The sequence below is a fragment of the Vitis vinifera genome, chromosome 1 (genome assembly GCF_030704535.1).
Source record: "Vitis vinifera cultivar Pinot Noir 40024 chromosome 1, ASM3070453v1".
NCBI classification, from domain to species: domain Eukaryota; kingdom Viridiplantae; phylum Streptophyta; class Magnoliopsida; order Vitales; family Vitaceae; genus Vitis; species Vitis vinifera.
This window is the reverse complement of record NC_081805.1, coordinates 5,398,230-5,419,123: the sequence shown is the minus strand read 5'-3', so window position 1 is coordinate 5,419,123 and position 20,894 is coordinate 5,398,230. Positions and strand designations below refer to the sequence as shown.

General features: G+C 38.4%; 1 protein-coding gene across 3 annotated transcripts in view; it reads left to right on the top strand.

Moving 5' to 3' along the window:
* Window positions 1–20,693, top strand: part of LOC100243944 (nuclear pore complex protein NUP155) — a 29,842-nt gene extending 9,149 nt beyond the window's left edge. The window contains exons 1-13 of one of the 3 annotated variants that reach the window (XM_059739139.1): window positions 3,719–3,954; window positions 4,302–4,471; window positions 4,603–4,729; window positions 5,330–5,592; window positions 5,880–7,548; window positions 7,628–7,840; window positions 8,382–8,629; window positions 8,738–9,149; window positions 9,388–9,593; window positions 10,729–11,086; window positions 11,664–11,882; window positions 17,641–18,129; window positions 20,337–20,693. In XM_059739139.1, coding sequence (XP_059595122.1) covers window positions 4,323–4,471; window positions 4,603–4,729; window positions 5,330–5,592; window positions 5,880–7,548; window positions 7,628–7,840; window positions 8,382–8,629; window positions 8,738–9,149; window positions 9,388–9,593; window positions 10,729–11,086; window positions 11,664–11,882; window positions 17,641–18,129; window positions 20,337–20,444 — 4,461 coding nt within the window. In that variant the 5' untranslated portion in view covers window positions 3,719–3,954; window positions 4,302–4,322 and the 3' untranslated portion in view covers window positions 20,445–20,693. Of the gene's footprint in view, window positions 1–3,718; window positions 3,955–4,301; window positions 4,472–4,602; window positions 4,730–5,329; window positions 5,593–5,879; window positions 7,549–7,627; window positions 7,841–8,381; window positions 8,630–8,737; window positions 9,150–9,387; window positions 9,594–10,728; window positions 11,087–11,663; window positions 11,883–17,640; window positions 18,130–20,336 lie in introns of those variants that run through there. The other 2 variants (XM_059739135.1, XM_002281221.5) reach the window with 2 other exon arrangements.
* Window positions 20,694–20,894: the final 201 nt, after the last annotated feature.

Below are 20,894 nucleotides of genomic sequence, written 5' to 3'. Positions count from 1 at the left end.
TCTTGGGACAAAGACGCAGAACCTTTTCCCCTCCACATCAGAGACCCCTAGGCGAATGAACCCCCCCGCTCTGTTTGTCCCCCGAATCATAGAGTACACTCGCCCCTGCTCCTTCCAATCCCTTCCCCATGTGGTTTCTTTCTCACCATTGATACAGAGGTTCAGCCCTTCCAAGAAGAACGTTAAGCTCTCCGCTCCCAGCCGAACCCATGACGAGACCCCTCCCTTCTTCTCCACAATGCATCCTTGGATCTTTCCTCTTCTCTCTTCCACTGCGATCTCAAACTCCTTAGACTCCACTGAAAACCTACTCTCCTTCCGTCTGACTTGCGACGCCGATCTCTCCTCCTCCTCCTCTCCATCGCAGTCGCCGTCGCCCTCTCTCGCCATGAACTGATAAACTTCTTAGCGAGAAGTTCCAAAACATGTACTTTCTAGTGTACATTATCCAACATGCCTATCTATTTCATGCCTTTGTTTAGAATCTCGAGAAAAGTAACTGTGGCTGGAGAAGATTAAAAGAGATTTCCTATAGGGACGCAAGACTCTAGGGAAAAAACTGCACCTAGTGAAGTAGTCGATTACTTACACAAACAAGAGAAAGAGGGGGTTTAGGTGTTAGAGATCTCTCTTTGCTTAGTAAAATGCTTCTTTGCAAGTGGAGTTGGTGATATGCATTCGAAAGGGAAGTGCTTTGGAAGCCAGTTATAAGTGGTAAAAGTGAGAAGGAAGAAATCGAGTGGCGTTTTTGTGAAGTGGGAGATGTATATAGGGTCGAGTTATGAAAAATCATCAAAAAGGAGTTGGACCTCTTTAATAGTGAAACCTCCTTCGCCATTTTGAAGGAATGGTTGGTAGACTTACGGGACCAAACATGTGAAGGAGGTCATTGGAACTTTCATTTCTCCAAGCATTTGGATTATTGAGAGTTGGACATTGTAGAACATTTTCTCTATAAATTGCAAGGGAAGTCGATGAATGGGAGGGGTAGGATAATTCGTTAAAGCTTTTACTTTGTCTTGGATCTAGGTTGTTTGATTCCTTTTTTTTATTGAGGATAGGTTGGAATTCTTAGGTTCCATCTAAGGTGAGCTTCTTTGCTTGAGAGGTCAACTAAGGAAGGGTGTTGACTTTAGATCAACTCTAGAAAAGAGGATGGTCATTGGTTAATAGATCCTTTCTTTGTATAGTTGAGGAAGAATCTATTGATTACATCTTTTCTTTGTATCAAGACAAGGGTTATATTACAATTATTGTTTTCTTTGTTTAGCATATCCTGAGTTCTTTCTTCCATGGTTAGAGAGACTTTTAGATTGACATGAGTGGAAAAAGTGGATAGAAGGTGTGGGTAGTCACTATCTTATACATTTTCTAGACAAATATGGAAGGAAAGGAATCAAAGATTGTTTAAAGATGAGAAGTCTGACCTATGATTCAATAACACTTTTTTTAGCAATCTCTTCTTATGGAATAAGTTGTACATAGATTTTTTTTGATAGGTAAACAAAACAAATATATTAAAAGTGCTTGGAAAAGGTGCACGAAGTACACACGGAGTATACAAATAGCAATCTAAAACAAGCAAAAGAAAGAGAAACAACAAACCAACACTTGATATAAAAGACTTCCCCCATGCAAAAGACTTCACCGTAAAACTTAGAAGTACGTAGGAATCCTAGATTTAACCAACACATGGTGAAACCAACCTAAAACACCCCATTGGCACAACCACTCTTCCTTGCCCTTCTGGAAACCCCCAGATGCTGCCCCCTAGGAATTACAAAATAAGCCCACACCGAAAGAAAACACCAACCCTTCTCTTTTTCTATATTCCTCTTAATTCTGAGGAGAGATGAACACCTAGCCTCTAAGCCAACCAGTAGCTACCCTAAAAGCACAATCTACAAGGTCACTTACAAACCATCTCCCACCCATTATTCCAACTCCCCTCTTTTTTGTTTGAATTGTTGTAATTGGCCAAACATTCCAAATTTCAAAGCTCCCTAATAGAGGGGGGCGTGGAGGAGGGGTTTTTGCTTAGGGAGAATATTGTTTTTTTTCGTTTCCTTTTTATTGACTGTCTTTTGATGCTTGTTGTATACATCCTCTATAGTTTGGTGCACTGATTTTTTTAGCACTTTTAATATATATTCACACTTTATTTTCCTATAAAAAAAAGAAAAAGAAAAGAAAAGAAAGGAGGGGATGGAAGATGTCAAACAAATGCTATCGCATGAAGGAGAAGAAGCAATGATTGATCACATCCAAAAACAGTCATTCTATACAACTAATGTATTTGTTTATTTAGTTGTTTATAATCGAGGAACTCAATATTGTCAAGCCCTTTAGACTTTCCTTGGAGACTTAAATTTTATGGTGCTAACTGTGTTTGAGACAACCAACATTGAGTAATTGAGTGGATTCAACCAACGTTACAAATTGAACCCAGGATTGTGTGCCTCTACCACTCATATTTGCATTTGCATCAACCAACTGGCATCCTGATGAGCTTTATCACAACTAATTTATGCTCTATTTGGAATAAAGTGGGTCATGCATTCCTTAGTTAGAGATGCCCCTTTGAGATGACATGAATTCTTTGTTGGGAAGAAGAAGAAAGATTGGGGAGCTTTTCTTGTATTTATTTTGGATCATATGGAAGGAGAAAAATAGGAGAGCATTCGATATATCAAAAAGTGGATCAAGTAATCAAACGATCTTTTATGTATGGTTAAGGAGTACATGGAGATTGCTTATTGTTCATGATGGATTTCATTGATTGATTGAGCTCTAAGTAAAGTAAGGGGGTTGCTTTTGTGTATTACTCAGCTTTGTTTGGCCTTTTGGTGTTGTGTGCCCTTTTGTTAGGTGTGTTAATATATTTATATTTGATCTTTGCCCATAAAAAAATGTAAATTAGAAATAGAGAAAACTTGTGATCATGTGCACTGATGTTCTTTCACATGTTTTGGGAAAAACGAATCTTGGGGCTGGATTTTGCAATGCTTCAGTTTCTTTTTCCTTAATGATGGAAAGTTATCATACTGGTTACCAGTCAATTTAGGGGTATGAGGGAGAAAGAAGGCAGGAATCATCTATAACCCTTCCCTGTATTTTAGTAATGGAACTTTGAGCAAACCGTATTTTAGTGACATCCATCCATGTACAAAGCATTTATTTGAATTTTCATCAACTTCTGCCATCACCTCTCTAGCTGCTGTTATTGACTTCCTCCAAATCACTGAACAGTTAAATACTTCCAGGTAGACCATGTAATGTGTTTATGAGTTTTGTGGCATGATTCTTGAGGACACCTCATCTTAGTTAAAATGTTCTGTTTGCTGACCATCCTAATTCTTGAGTGCTTTGAATTTGAGGGACATTATAATGTTTCCTCAGTTTTTTTGATTGGCTAGGTGCTAGTTGAGGGCTGGTATTGTATTTCCTCTTCTTTTTGTGCCCTTGGGCGACTCTTGTATACTCTCTGTATGCTTTTGGGCCAGCCTCAAGGTGCCCTTTTCTAATATATGCTTTTCGTGTGTTTGCCTATCAAAAAAAAATTATAATGTTTCCCTTTTAAATACTGTCATTATAATGAGAGTCCTGCCATTTGCATGATGTTAATTTTTTGGCTGATCCAATGGACAAAGTTATTTAGGATTTGATATTCAAAGTAGAACTAAGTCATGCTTATGGTAATTTTTGCTCTTTAATAGGCTATTTTAGGTTAAAGACGGTAAGAAGGGAGGAGGGCCATCTTGAAGCTTTGATTTTCAAGGCAACACAAGGAATGAGAATTGTAGATCCAGGGTTTTTTATATGATGATGGCATTGCATTTTCCCTCCAGCAAAAGAAGTGGATTTCACCATAAAAACTCAACATTTGGTCAAGTACCTCTTTTGCCTTATTGCCGAGGACTCTGATGTAGAGGGATTGCCTTCCACCCTTTTTCTGTATGCTTCTCTGCAGTTATAAACAATTTAAGTATATTTCAATATATCAATAATCTTAATAGCTCCGTCTGAGGATTGATTTATTATTCTCATCATTCCGAGTAGATTGATTTTTGTGTTCTGATAATGAAAAAAGATTGATTGCAATGTTGCTGGCATTTCTATTTATTTATTTTCAATGATTGTTTGCTTGTTCTCTTAATTTCATCATGGGATATTTTATGGTATAGAGCTGATTGAGAAAATACTTATTTGGTACATGGTTTTGTAGAAACCTTCCAATAGATGGAATCGGAAACTTTTATTGTGTCCTTACCACATTATAATGTTCTTTAATTTCATTGCAGTGGCCTCCTTTGGTTGAAGTGATGGATACTTGGGAATTGCCTCCTGTGCTTATTGAAAGATATAATGCAGCTGGTGGGGAAGGGACTGCTCTATGTGGAGTGTTTCCTGAGATACGCAGGGCATGGGCTTCAGTCGACAACTCTTTGTTTCTTTGGCGTTTTGATAAGTGGTGAGATTTGTAAATTTTATTGAGTGCTAACATTTTGGTGGTGGAATATTTTTGGTTATGCATGACATGTACTTAATGAGTGCCATTTTCAGTATTTCATTTTCTGGTTCTTACTTATACCTCTTGTTTAGGGATGGCCAGTGTCCTGAATACAGTGGGGAGGAACAAGCTATTTGTGCTGTTGGCCTTGCCAAATCTAAACCTGGAGTTTTTGTGGAAGCTATCCAATATCTTTTGGTGTTAGCAACTCCTGTTGAGGTAGTAACATTTCATTATTTATTTATTTATTTATTTATTTATTTTTAACTCAGGTTCAGTTATAAGAGCTACTGAATAAATCATCCCTTTTACCATCCTACCTAGGCAAGGGAATCCAATCACTTTGGCATCATGTAACCTCCTTGACTATACTGATGTAAGCTGTGAATCTGTAGCTTGAAGTTGAAATGCTTTAATTTTCATCTCAAGCTGTTGGAACCTTCAACTGCATTTTGCTGTTAGGCGAGAATCAAAAGATCAAATGCTGCTTGAGCAGATGAAGAGTTGCATATAAACCATGAAAGGATTTTCTTCCCCTTTAGTTAAGCGAAAGAATGCTGGAAAAATAATCTAAATCCTATATAGTAATGCTTGAAAGTCATTGTTGTAGTGGTTATCTAATGGAATGTCCTTTTTAAGGTAAGGCAGTTGATTTCCCCACATGTATTATTGTTTTTTTTACAACAATCGCTTTTCTTGGGATGCCAATTTACCTTCTTTATTTTGTAGGATTTTGTTTCAGATGTTTTTCTTCATAAAATTTTTTAGCTTTCATCTGAACAGCTTTATTGTTTCTCACCAATATTCTATTCTTGTCAGTTGATTCTTGTAGGTGTTTGCTGCTGCGGAAGGGGTGATGGAACAGATCCATATGAGGAGGTTTCACTGCAACTTCTGCCAGAATATACAATACCATCCGATGGGGTCACCATGACTTGCATCACTTGTACTGACAAGGGTCGCATTTTCCTGGCTGGACGTGATGGCCACATTTATGAGATGCATTACACAACTGGTTCAGGCTGGAATAAGCGTTGTCGTAAAGTTTGCCTCACTGTGGGATTGGGAAGTGTCATTTCAAGGTATTATTTAACTCTGTATAGTTTATTGTCATATCTCGAGTGTCCTTTTCTACACATCTGCAGATGCTTTAAGATTTTAAGTCTTTAATGTTACATGTTTTAATTTCATTTCTGGAGATTGAAGCTTAATTGCAAAATTAAAGTTTGGGACCTTCTATTATTTGACATTTTGAATTGATTTTTAGTTTTAAATGTGCAAATTACTAAATTTATGCCTACTGTATTGCGGTTTTGATATTTTGAATTGCATCTGCTTTTATAAACTTAAACCCAACTTGTTAATCCAGGTGGATTGTGCCAACTGTATTCAAGTTTGGAGCTGTTGACCCCATTGTTGAAATGGTTGTTGATAATGAAAGACACATTCTTTATGCACGAACAGAAGAGATGAAACTTCAAGTTTTTGTTCTGGGCCCAAAAGGAGATGGTCCCCTTAAGAAGGTGGCAGAAGAAAGGAGTTTGATCAATCAGAAGGATGCACATTATGGTGGCAGACAATCAGCAGGATCAAGACCCTCAAATCGATCAGTAAAGCCTTCTATAATTTGCATTTCTCCTTTGTCTACACTGGAATCAAAATGGCTACACCTAGTTGCTGTTTTATCCGATGGAAGAAGGATGTACCTCTCCACTGCTCCATCTAGTGGAAACAGTGGTGCTGTTGGAGGTTTAAGTGGATTTAATACTAGCCATCATAAGCCAAACTGTTTAAAAGTAGTAACAACTAGGCCCTCTCCTCCTTTGGGAGTTACTGGTGGACTTGCCTTTGGAGCCATATCTCTTTCTAGTAGAACTCAAAATGAGGATCTTGCACTGAAGGTTGAGTCAGCATATTATTCAGCAGGAGCTCTTGTCCTTTCTGATTCATCACCGCCAACCATGTCTTCTCTTCTTATTGTGGGCAGGGATTCAAGCACACAATCATCAGTGTCAGGTGGTTTAGGGACAACTGCAAGGACTTCTCGGGCATTGAGAGAATCTGTATCTTCCCTACCTGTTGAAGGCCGAATGCTTTTTGTGGCTGATGTTCTACCATCACCAGATATAGCAGCCACAGTGCAGTCACTTTATTCAGAATTGGAATTCTCTGGATTTGAAAGTTCAGGGGAATCCTGTGAAAAGGCATGTGGAAAACTTTGGGCTAGAGGAGACCTATCAACCCAACATATATTACCAAGGAGGAGAATCGTGGTATTCAGTACAATGGGGATGATGGAAGTAGTTTTTAACCGGCCAGTGGATATTCTTAGAAGGTTGTTAGAATCTAACTCACCAAGATCATTGTTAGAAGATTTTTTTAACCGTTTTGGAGCTGGAGAGGCAGCTGCTATGTGTTTAATGCTAGCTGCAAAGATAGTCCACACGGAAAATCTCATAAGCAATGTTGTCTCTGAGAAGGCAGCTGAAGCCTTTGAGGATCCAAGAGTTGTTGGAATGCCACAACTTGAAGGTAGTAGTGCATTTTCAAACACTAGAACGGCAGCTGGGGGGTTCAGTATGGGACAGGTTGTTCAAGAAGCTGAGCCCATCTTTTCTGGTGCGCATGAAGGACTGTGCTTGTGCTCATCAAGGTTGCTTCTTCCTGTGTGGGAACTTCCTGTTATGGTCATGAAAGGTGGTTTAGACACTTCCAATGCTATGTCTGAAAGTGGGATAGTTTCATGCAGACTCTCCAGTGGGGCAATGCAAGTCCTTGAAAACAAGATTCGCGCCTTGGAGAAGTTTCTAAGGTCTAGGAGGAACCAGAGAAGAGGACTCTATGGTTGTGTTGCTGGTCTAGGGGACTTGACTGGATCTATTCTCTATGGAACCGGTTCAGACTTGGGTGCTGGTGACAATAGTATGGTTAGAAACTTATTTGGTGCTTACTCTCGGAGTATTGAACCTGGAGATGGAGGAACATCAAATAAAAGGCAGCGGCTTCCATATAGTCCTGCAGAACTGGCTGCTATGGAGGTAAGTTGAAATTACTAAAGTTGTGAGTGATTGAATAATCTTTTCATTTTTTACATTTTTATGGGGTGGCCTTTTGCAGGTGAGAGCCATGGAATGTATCAGGCAGTTGCTTCTTAGATCTGCTGAAGCTCTGTTTTTGCTCCAACAACTTTGTCAGCATCATGTAACACGCTTGGTTCAGGGTTTTGATGTTAATCTACGACAAGAATTAGTTCAATTAACATTTCACCAACTTGTTTGTTCTGAGGAGGGTGATCGGCTGGCTACAAGGCTTATATCTTCTCTGATGGAGGTAATGCAAGTTCAGAAACAACTTTATGCACTAAATAATCTCTTATTTTCATTCTGTTAAGTTGGGATGTGAGAGGTGTCAACAAGTGGCGGAGGAGGGTGTGGAGGCTGGTGGCTATTTGCTTGTTTGGTGCTTGTGGAAAGAGTGGGTTAACAAATTTTTTACTGAATGGAATTTACTCATCAGATTGAGAGAGACTTTTCTTAATTCTCTTATGGAATAGGCTGGAGCCCCTCTGGGATTGGAACCTCTCTTCTGGATTATTTTTGATGGCTTAGGATGGGGGGTCTGTGATCCTTGTATTTTTCATTTCCTGTTTTCACTTGGTGCTCTGAGTATACATTTTGTGTACATGGTTGCGCCTCCTTTTTTACTAGGCACATTTTAATATATTCCTTTCTTCCCTAAAAACAATCTCTTATTTTAACAGAAATTTTTTTCCATTTTTACTAAGTTTTATTACCTTATTTTAGTTTGTCTGACACTGTTCTTCCTGATTCTGGATCATATTCCCCACAATTAATATCATTCATTGCTCCAGTATTACACTGGTCCTGATGGCAGGGGAACAGTTGACGATATTAGTGCAAGATTGCGAGAGGGTTGTCCAAGCTATTACAAGGAGTCTGATTACAAATTTTACTTAGCTGTGGAGTTTCTTGAGAGAGCTGCTGTGACTTCTGACACTGAAGAGAAGGAAAATCTTGCTAGAGAGGCCTTCAATTTCTTGAGTAAAGTTCCAGAGTCTGCAGATCTGCGAACTGTTTGCAAAAGATTTGAGGACTTGAGGTCAGATTATTTTTCCAGCCAAAGACTTAATTGAGTGCTATTTCTTTATATATACTTAATGCTTAATTTAATTATTTTATCTAAACCTGAAATGCAATGGTTTTGCAGATTTTATGAAGCTGTGGTTCGCTTACCACTGCAAAAGGCACAAGCTCTTGACCCTGCAGGTGATGCTTTCAATGAGCAACTTGATGCAGGAACTCGGGAACATGCACTTGCTCAGCTTGAACAGTGCTATGAGATTATCACCAGTGCTTTGCGTTCTCTAAAGGGTGAGGCTTCCCAGAAGGAATTTGGATCTCCTGTGAGGCCTGCTGCTCGATCCACCCTTGATCAGGCTTCTCGAGACAAATACATACGCCAAATTGTTCAGCTTGGTGTTCAATCATCTGACAGAGTCTTTCATGAGTACTTGTACCGCACTATGATCGATTTGGGCCTTGAAAATGAGCTTTTAGAATATGGAGGTCCTGATCTGGTGCCTTTTCTGCAGAATGCTGGTCGTGAATCTTTGCAAGAGGTTTTTGTTTTGTTTATTTGTTCCCTTTATTTTGTTCTCCTTTTTGGATCTCATTTAAAGCATTGATATACATTTTTTTTCAAGAGGTTTTCATTTATTTTAAATTTTGGTTGTATTTATTTTTACACCTTGGGTTTGCGAACCTTTAGTTCATCTCCTTTGATACTTACAGAATTAGTTCTGGCAGAAGTTTGTATTATTTTGTATCTTCCTGACTTGTCTGCTATCTGTCTCATAGGTTCGGGCTGTTTCTTCTATAACATCAACAAGGTCTCCAGTGGGTCTATTTGGAGCACCTATTCCATCCAATCAAACCAAGTATTTTGATCTTTTGGCACGGTATTATGTCTTGAAGAGGCAACATGTACTTGCAGCTCATGTATTACTAAGACTGGCAGAGAGGCGCTCAACGGATGCAGGAGATGTCCCTACTTTAGAGCAGAGGTCGGCAACACCCCTTCTAAATTGTTGCAATCTCTTCTCCTTTCCTTATGAAGTCTTCTGTGAACCCAGTGCCTTTTCAGATGGATTATGCTTGGATTTAGGGTTGCTATTTATTACCCATTAAGTCAGGTTTTAATGCTGTACCAAGACAACCTAAGCCTAGGTTTTAGTTTGGTAGTTTTAAGTGTCCATTCATAGTTTCTCTCCTTGCTTTTGTTTAATGTACAATTGTTCACACTAAAGGAGGGGGTTTGGATCTAGGGAGGATTTTTTTTATTAGAGTTCTCTTAGGTAAATGGCTCTAGAGGTTCCTTAGGGAATATGACACTTTATGGCACAGGTTCTTCTTGAGTGTCTGTGATTGCACTCTAATGTTTGGGAAGCCTACATGGTTGCACCGTTGACTTTGAAAGGCTATTGCTTATATTTTCTTTGGATTTTTTACAGTTTTACTCATTTTTCAATTGGTAATGATACAAAAATTTTGTTTCTGTGAAAAGATTTGGTCTATCGCTTAGGATACAAGATTTGGAAAAGATTTGATCATGATCTATACATTCAAATGTCATTTATTGTTAACGTTGAGTTGTCAAAATCTAGTGTTGAATGTCTTCATGTCCATAATATTGATGAATGTTTATAACTCTTTTAATCTTGCTATTTTTTTTTTCCTAAAATTGGTTATATATTGTTCTATACTTCATTCTTCCAATATATGATTGAGATACAAGATATGATTTGATACACAATATAGAAAAATAAAAGAAACGATATGTGATATATTTTAACTAGTTAACAACTATGATCGATTCAATGAGTACTCTGGTGTAGTGCCACTTAATCTATGTATGGGATTTCTTTAATTTATGAACATATACTTAAATATACACATACGATAGGGCTAATTCTCTGGTTGGGGAAGTTTAGCTATTGTATCAAGCTAGAGCCGAATAGAACTAGGTTGTTTTTCATGTTCATTCAACCTAGAAGAGAACCAAGTTGTTTATGGAGAAGAACCAAATTGACCCTAGGTCATGTGGGGTCTGTAATTGTTTACCAAAGACCGAAGTTCATCCCATCTTTCCAAAGATTGGATATTGCCTAATAATTACCTTCATCTTGTCAATGGTATCAGGCGCCAGTACCTGAGTAATGCAGTTCTGCAGGCAAAGAATGCAAGCAATAGTGACGGTCTAGTAGGTTCTGTCCGGGGTGCCTCTGACAATGGACTGCTGGATTTGCTTGAAGGGAAGCTTGCTGTTCTCCGGTTTCAAATAAAGATCAAAGGGGAACTGGAGGCTATAGCTTCCAGATTAGAATCTTCCAATGTTACATCTGAATCTGTCCTGAATGAATCATGCTCTGAGAGCAACCTGAATGCTGATACCAATTTTGCAAACACTGTACAAGAAAAGGCCAGAGAGATATCACTGGATTTGAAGAGTATTACTCAACTATATAATGAATATGCTGTTCCATTTGAGCTTTGGGAGGTACTTTCCTACCCTCACTTTCTCTACATAATCTTTTCTTTATTATTCACATTATTGAAGTGAAATATGTGGATTATTTATGTTTAGTTATCACTATATATCCCATTTGTAAGAAGGTAAGTTCTGCGTCATGTTAGACTAAAAACCTATTGGCCCATTAGTACAATCTCACATAATTTTTATCTCTTTACATTTTTTATGTAATATTTAGGAGGTGGTAATGGGGATTATTTGTATTTGGTTTCTCTCCTTTCTTCCATTCTCCTAGCTTACTCAGTTTCTAATATTAGTGAATGTTTCCAAGGCTTGAATTATTATTCTTTTTCCCCTTTTTCTTGTTTCCCTGTGCTTTCTTAATTTACATTTATAAAATTTTGCATAAATTCATTATAGTTATACAGGATACGAACCCTGGGCATGCTATCATATATATATATATATTTTTGATAAATAAACACGAACCCTGGGCATGCTGTCATATTGAAACAGTATCTTTTTATTGAATAAAATTCAGATTGTTAATGCATTTTTTATTTTCCAGATCATAATGGAATTTCTTTTCCTTTTCCTCATTCAGATATGCCTGGAAATGCTGTATTTTGCTAACTATTCTGGTGATGCTGATAGTAGCATTGTAAGAGAAACCTGGGCTAGACTTATTGATCAAGCTCTTTCAAAAGGCGGCATTGCTGAAGCTTGTTCAGTCCTGAAGAGGGTTGGTTCTCACATTTATCCTGGAGATGGAGCTGTTTTACCTTTGGACACATTATGTCTCCACCTTGAGAAGGCTGCATTGGTACATTTTTCACATATCTTTAAGCATCTTTGTCTAGTTATTATTATTATTATTATTTGATAGGCAAGGAAATCAATATATTATTAACTATCAAAAAAACGGTGCACAAAGTACACGTGACATATACAAGGGCACGACAAGGCAAGGAACAAAAAGAGAGAACAAAAAACACTCCCTTCCCTTACTTACAGCCTAACCAATAATTGACAAAGTCTGCCATAGATATGGACACATCCTCTAAACCCCCTTTGACCAACTCCAAAAATTACTCATAAAAAAGGATTTAAGCTCTTTATCTAATAACTTTACATTGTCAAAGGCCTATCTATTTTTCTTTCCTAATTGTCCAAAACATTTCAATCATTTCTGTGAGTGCTAAGTCTTTCCAAGTGGTTGGGTTTTCTAGTTGAACCAATTTATCATATTAGGTACTAATTTCCTTAGGAGAGAATAGGTTACGGACCAAAATACAAGGAGCAGCTTTTGATGCTTTCTTCCACTTCTTCTTGATGAAAAGTCCATGCCAACTTAGAAGTGTTGTTTTAATTGATAAATTTAGCAATTCCATAAAAGGAGAAGACCAGGTGCCATAACATTCTTGCCTTGGAACAATGAAGGAGGATGTGTTCAACAGATTTTTTGTCACCTTTTACACATAAAACATGTATTAACCAAAGTTAGTCATTTCCTCTTTAATTTATCTGTAGTTAATATTCGTTTCCAAACTGCATCTCATGCAAAACAACTCACTTTTGTTGGAACCCACCCATGGATTCCAAATAATATCCATTGGAAAGGACTTTGATTCCCATGCTCCAACCAATAGTAATAGGATTTAATTAAAAAGTTGCTACTATTTGAGGCCATGCACGCTAACCTATCTTCAACATTCCTTATTGATTTTCCTTATAATCTTAAAAAGAATGCTTCAACACCATCCAACTCCTAGTCATGGAGTTATCTTAAGAAACATGGAACTAATGCTACTCCCCCTCATGCTCCTTCCTTTCGTTGGATTGCTCCCATACATTTGCTACCCAAACATCCTTTGAGGTGGTTATAGCATTCAACAACAGGAAAGAAACCCTCAAAGAAGAATCCCTATACCAGGTATCGTTCCAAAAGTTTACTCCATCCATTACCCACAATAAAACAAATCTTACTTTTGAAACTCTTCACCCTCACCTTATCAAAGTTTAAAATTTTCTGAAATTTCAAATATTAGTTGGGGTTGATATAATTAATGGAGAGAAAAATCTTTGAAGCAAAATTTCCCAATTTTATCGGTTTTCTTTGATTTTTTGCTAAGGTTCCATTGTGGTCAACGCTTGAAATAAAAAATTGAAGGAGCAGCGTGTGTGAGACTTGAATCAGGTTCACCAACTTGGTATTCCAGCACATTTCTAGGTGGGCAAGTTTGTCGTTAATGTTAAAACATGTATACCTATATTATATTCTCTATATACTTCATAAAAACTTTATATTAATTTTACTTATTCTATCTTTGAATTCAATTTAACTTATCGTTAAAAACATAAAATCATTGTATCTAAATAAATCTTTCTTTATATCTTTTATATAGTAAATAAATACAAGAAAAATAAATATTTGTAAATAAAATTATAAATATTGTTAAACAAAAAATTATTTTATTTTATTCTTTTGATGGATAAACACAGTAGAGAGTATATTAATTAGAAAAAGGAAGCCTGACAACCCAAGGCATACAAGAAGTATACAATAGGTGCCAAAAGGCAAAAAAGGGCAAAACAGGAGGAAAACAAAAACCTCACCCGCCCTCACCTAAAGCCTAACCAATCAAAAAAGTCGATTAAAGATAAAGGGCAAACATCTATATACAACTTTGTCCAAGACCATAAACTACACAAAAGAATACTTCAATCTATGTATTTAAAACTCTTCATTGTCAAACGCTATGCTATTTCTTTCTTTCCACACCGCCTAAAAAAGACATAAAGGAGTCGGTTTCCAAGTTTTTTTGCGGTTCTTGCCTACAAAGGACCCAAACCAACCAAGGAGAGTCTCCCTTATCGAACAAGGGAGAACCTAAGTCACCCCAAAGAGGGCGAATAATAACTCTTACAAAACTCTAGTCTTCGTGCAGTGAATTAAGATGTGATTAGTAGACTCTTCTTCAACCCCTTCTTTTGAGTTGATCCAAAGTTAAAACTTTCCCCCATGAGGCTTCCCAAGCAAAAAAACAGTGATAGGGGTGAAATATTGATGGTTCAACTCAAAAGATAACCTTTGGAAAACAGTGATAGGGGTGAAATACGGTCAAGAGGGATGTGGGTGGAAGACAAAGGAAGTGTGTGGGCCTTTTGGGGTGGGGTTGTGGAAGGAGATTATGAAGGAGGTGGATTGGTGCTGGGAGAACATTGTTTTTAAGGTTGGGAAGGGGAATAGAGTTTTGTTCTGGACGGATAAGTGGTGTGGCAATGAGGCGCTTGCTCAATCTTATCCGCAGTTGTTTACCTTGGCGGGTCACAAGAATGCCAAAGTTTGTGAAGTGTGGGATTCTAGTATGGGTCAAGGAGGTTGGAATCTCAGGTTGACTAGAGACTTCAATGACTGGGAGATGGAGTAGATAGGAGATATGCTGAATCTTTTGAAGGATTTCAGGACTTCTCTTGAAGAGGACTCAGTGAGATGGAAGCGGGAAGGCAATGGAGTTTTTGGGGCCAAGGGGGCCTACAATATTTTGAGTGGCTCTTCAGCCGGGGTTTTTCCGTATAGGCGCATTTGGATGGATAAGGTTCCAACAAAAGTGTCTTTTTTTGCTTGGGAAGCCTCGTGGGGGAAGATCCTTACTTTGGATAAGCTTCAGAGAAGGGGGTGGCAGCTCCCAAACCGGTGCTTCTTATGCGGCTATGAAGAGGAAAGTGCGAATCACATCCTCTTACATTGTACAGTGACTAAAACTATATGGGAGATTACCCTTGCCATTTTTGGAGTTCAATGGGTGTTCCCAGAGTCGGTTATAGAGGTGTTACTTAGTTGGAGGGGTTCCTTTGTGGGGAAAAAAAGAAAAAAGATATGGAATTCCATTCCGGTGTGCATATTTTGGATGGTTTGGAAGGAAAGGAATAAGTTAGCTTTCAGGGGAGGGTCTTTAGATATTCAGAAATCTAAAAATTCTTTTGTATGTAACTTGTGGAGTTGGGCTAGGGTGTACAATGGTGAGGAAACCTACTCTCTTTTAGGTTTTTTGGAGTGGCTTGGGACCACTTGAGGGTGGGTGAGGGTGGGTGGGTTTTTTTCCCCTTTGTTTTGTTTTTTCTAGCCTTGTGTAGGGCTGTTCAGTATACTCCCTGTATACGTGTGGCTTTTTAGCCTTTTCTAATATATTTGGTTGTTTATCTATCAAAAAAAAATAAATAAATAAATTTCATGAAAACCAATAATTTTATCCTTACTCCATATTGCTTTCCATAACCCTATACTAAACCCCACCCTTGCCTCTATAAAACACTATTCCCCTTCTTCTTCTCCAAACTTCCCTATAATAACCTATTTCTGAAAAGGTTTCCTTTTTGACACAAGTCTCCAATACCACTTGCCAAGGAGAGCCTTGAATGGAGAGATAATTGATCTTGACATGACATATAGGGATATGAAATAAATGAGTAGACTAGACAAGGTACTTTTAATCAAAGTCGATTGCTCCCCTTTTGATAGATATTGCCACTTCCACATTTTAAGTCTTCTCTGAACCCTTCTGATAGATACGCCTATGAGAAAGAGAACCTATGGAAAAGGGTGATAGGGGTGAAATATGGTCAAGAGGGGTGCGGGTGGAGGACTAAGGACGTTTGTGGGCCTTATGGAGTGGGATTGTGGAAGGAGATCATGAAGGAAGCTGATTGGTGCTAGGAGAGTATTGTGTTTAAGGTAGGCAAGGGGACCAGAATTTTGTTCTGGACGGATAAGTGGTGCGGCAATGAGGCGCTTTCTCAAATTTTTCCTCAGCTGTTTACCTTGGCGGGTCATAGGAATGCCAAAGTAAGTGAAGTGTGGGACTCTAGCCTGGGTCAAGGAGGTTGGAATCTCAGATTGGCTAGAGACTTCAATGATTGGGAGCTGGAACAGATAGGAAATATGCTGAATCTGCTGAAGGATTTTAGGACTTCGACTGAGGAGGATGCTGTGAGATGGAAAAGAGAAAGCAATGGTGTTTTCGGGGCTAAGGGTGCTTACAAAATGCTGTTTGGGTCCTCAGCCTGCGTTTTCCCGAACAGACGCATTTGGATGGATAAGGTGCCAACAAAAGTGTCTTTTTTTGTTTGGGAAGCTTCGTGGGGGAAGATACTCACCTTGGATAAGCTTCAAAGAAGGGGGTGGCAGCTCCCTAACCGGTGTTTTTTGTGTGGATGTGAAGAGGAAAATGCGAATCATATTATGTTACATTGTACAGTGGTTAAGACTCTTTGGGAGATCGTTCTCGCCATTTTTTGAGTCCAATGGGTGTTCCCAGAATCAGTTATAGAAGTGTTACTTAGTTGGAGGGGCTCTTTTGTGGGGAAAAAAAGAAAAGACACCTGGAATTCCATTCCGTTGTGCATTTTTTGGACGGTTTGGAAGGAAAGGAATAGGTTAGCTTTTAGGGGGGGGTCTTTAGATATACAAAAATTCAAGAATTTTTTTGTATGTAATTTGTGGAGTTGGGCTAGGGTGTACATTGGTGAGGATACCTATTCTCTATGTAGCTTTTTGGAGTGGCTTGCGGCCACTTGAGGGTGGGTGAGGTTCTCCCCCTCTTTTGTTCAGTTTTTCTTTTTGGGCGTTTGTGTATACCCCCTGTATACATGCGGCTTTTTAACCTTTTCTAATATATTCTGATGTTTATCTATCAAAAAAAAAAAAGTCTTCTCTGAACCCTTTGTTCCACCATGTCCTAGACCACCCTCAATTTAGGCAACCCCCAAAGAGAGACCTAAATACATGGATGGGAGCGTCCTCATTTGATATTTGCATGCCTCATAAAAAATCAGGGTGTCTTAGCCAAATAACCTCTAAATTCCACCTTAGAACCCAAGATGAAACCCCCCCTCGTTTGCTCTCTTTAGAAGTCAAATAAGAGCCTCCATCGCCAAAATGACTAATTAAGGAGAAAGAGGGTTTTTTTTGTCTTAAACCCCTAAAACTTTGAAAGAAACCAAAAAGAGTACCATTAACAAGCATTGAGTGCCTAGTTGTAGAGATACACCATTTAATTCACCCAATCCACCATTGGCCAAGCCCATATTCTCAAAAACTTCATACAAGAAATCCTAATTACATTATCATAGCCTTCTTAATGTTGATTTTGCATAGAACGTCATTAGAACAATGTAGCATCACCCACATCAAAATGGGGCTTCCTCAAAACCTCTGCAAAATTTTCCATTTGAAAAGGCCATCTCACCACCTTCTACAACAGTCCCCCTTTGGGCAAAGTTCAGAACCTAAAAGAAGAGGAACCACCCCAAGGCTTTGTAACTTGTTGGCAAAAATTGTCCTACCCCCAGGACACCCTGTACCTTCTAGGGAAACCACAGTGAACCACTTTGCCCCCACAGAGCAAGCTGATCACAGAATATCATTCCATTTCTACAGTGCACCTACCTGTATCATTTTACTGCAAACTTGCTGATTATGATGAAATGTATTCCGTGAAAAGCTAATTTCCTTGATTAAATGAAATTTTGCCTTCATGTGCTAGCTGCTTTTATTTAACAAAGCTTTCTTGTTTCTATAGGAGCGGTTAGCTTCTGGGGTTGAACCTGTTGGAGATGAAGATGTTGTGAGAGCTCTTCTCGCTGCTTGCAAGGGTGCAACTGAACCTGTATTAAACACTTATGAACAATTGTTATCAAATGGAGCTATTTTGCCATCGCCAAACCTGAGGTTGCGCCTTCTCCGTTCAGTTCTTGTGGTTCTTCGTGAATGGGCAATGTCTGTATTTGCACAGAGAATGGGCACAAGTGCTACTGGAGCTTCTCTAATTTTAGGTGGTGCATTTTCTTTGGAGCAAACAACTGTCATTAACCAAGGGGTTCGAGATAAAATCACAAGTGCTGCAAACAGGTCAATTTCTTTTTGTTTTTTTTGTCCTTGTTGCATATATTTCAAATGTTGTGCAAATGATCTAACTGTTTCTTTTTTGGCATACCTAAACTTCATGACCATATCATCATCTGATGACTGTCTCCACCAAACTGAGGCAAATTTTGACCTTCAAATGCAGGTCATTCCCTGAACATTTGACCTGTAAAGCATGTGACCTTGTTATAATCTTCTATTTATCAAGTATTTACCACCTTTGTAATCCTCATTTGGTCTATCTATGATCTTCCTCACAAAACATTGCACCAGAATCCACCTTACCTCATTTCAACCTTGAAATAGCCACCTTACCTTGTTTCACACTTTGAAAAATTGACCTGTGAAGTCTGTGACCTTATTGTAAAATCTTTTATATATATAATTATTTCCACCTATCCTCACTTGATCTATCTATAACCTTCCTCACGAAACAGTGCACCAGAGCCCCACCTTCCCTTGTTTCACCCTAGAAATAACCACATTAGAATCTCTCTTCACCACAACCAGACCATCTAGTTCTAGCTTCTTGCAGTCCTCCAATGAAGGCTGGATCTTAGCCTCATCTTTAAGGTCATCTTCTTCCTGCTTCATATGACTTCTAATATACTCCTTATCCCTCCAATGCCCTGCTGGCCTAGTTACTCAAAGAGCAAATTGATTTTATCCATTTTTAGGAGGGGGCCAAAGCTAATAAAAATGGCCCTTTTTTAGTGTCTCATGACATCAATATTTTTACTATTCTCTTATTTTTTAGCCCCAGGTTTACTAAAGTTACATTATGTAGATTCTGTTTTAATCTTTCTGAACCACCTCTGGAACTATGAAAATCAAGTATAATGGAATCGAAATTTGGAGATAGTGTGGAGGTAATAATTCAGTGAAGTTATTTAGCTCTCAAGAGTGTTTGGAGGTCAGAGCTCAAGCTTCTTGATTATATCACTGGTGTCTTATTGAAATGGATTAAAATCATTGCCCTTATATTGGATTTGTTGGATTCCTACTTCTGGACTAAGTTCTATCCACATGAGCAATGTTTATCAAATCGCCAAAACGGTTTTCTGTGAAAGTTGTTTGAAGATTTCCTCAAAAGTTATCAATCAAATATTTGGTGTTTGAAGTTGGGGGATCTTCTGTTTGCTTGTGGTTTCAAAACCTAGAAACTAAAATAGAAATATTTGGTGATTAAATGAAGGTTGTGCAGTTCTTGGAACCCCATTTGGGTGTCTCGGTGATTGACCTGCTGTCTGTTTGGATAAGAGCAAGATTTCATAGCAATGACACTCCTAGTTTTCCCTTTTCTCTTGTCTATGTTAAACACCTTGTATGCAAATCTGTGTTTGTTTGGACAGTTACTTTGCATTTCAGCCTTTTGACATTAGAACCTTTTATGTACTGTGGATGGACACAGTGTCTTTGTCTTATTATATGGGGAAAGGCCTGTAGGATTATGGAAGGCTTCTCACCTATTGGTGCTAACTATTTCCCTTAGTGATTCTGGAGGTTGATATCTGCAGTTAGGATCCAAAAAAATTGGTCCAATCATGTGGTTCCTTTGATTGAGAGTTTTATGCTGGTGACTGGCAAGTTGGCGTGGTACTGAACATGGAGCAGATCTGGAAATATGGAGGATGATGATAAGATTGTATGCATGCTTTAAGTAGCAAGTTTTGACATGGCACCATGAAATGACGGTTTCTGTCTCTCTTTTTGCTGCCCCCTTGGTTGATCTTTTGGCTCTTCTTCTTTGGCTTCTTTTGGCTGGTAAACATTCTGTAGAGCTTCTGAGCGGGAAAAAAATAGTGAGGCCTGGTTTTATCTTGCGACAATATCATGTGGATTTCTCTGCACGTCTAATGAAATGGACCGTTCACCCACAATAGTAATTAGTAATCTTCTTCATGTGGCGTTCTGATTTACTGCTTCCAACTAGTGCTGCTCTATTGTGTTTGGAGAGATAACTGGTCTTCATTCTATCTAGCCTATGCATTGGATGGCATGCCTCTACCAATAGTGCTGCAAGTAAAATATAGGACTGGGAGGATAAGATACGAGAAAGCAAGTTGTCTTTTTAGGACACAGGTTCTTTTGTGAGAGTTCACATACTGGAATTTTGATGCAAAAGAATTAGAGGTTCAATCCAGTTGTTGATATATTCTCATTCTACTTTCGGCAAATAGTTTTTTTGACCAGAGAATTTGAATACATACATGTTTTTTTGGTGATCTGTTCCAAAGTAGTTTCACTTATTAGAGCCGTGCATTCTTGAACTAAACTTCTTAATTTGTACTGCAAACTCATAGTCTCTGTTCTGAATTTTCACTCTGCTTCTTGATGAATTTGGAAAAACAGGTATATGACCGAGGTGCGGAGGCTAGCCCTTCCACAGAGCCAGACCGAGGCTGTCTACCGTGGCTTCCGAGAGCTGGAGGAGTCCCTAATAAGTCCTTTTTCTTTTGAGCTGTACTGATTGCCTTGTATTCCATGCCCAGTAGTGTTTCAAATGTCCTTTCTCCACTCTGGTGCTGTTTTAGCTCTGCAAATAAAAACGTTCATTTTCCATATTGGAACATCACATTTAATTATTTAAATGTAACAGTAATCTTTGGTCTTACGGAGAAGATGTAATGATTTGTGGAATATTTTGTTCTGAGATGAAAAGAAATCCATGGTGGAGCCTACCCAAATGTGCTTGCATCAGTTTTGTCACTCGTGAGTTGTGGGAGATAAGTGGGGACCATTTTGACACGATCTCACAATATTATTTAAATATGATTCGAATTTTAGTGGGTTCACAATAGTTATAATTAGGTTCATGTCAATTCATCTAGTTTTTTAGATGTCTTGTTTGTTTTTTTTGTTTTTAAAAATATAAAATGGTAATAATTTTTCTATTAGGGAATTATTTTT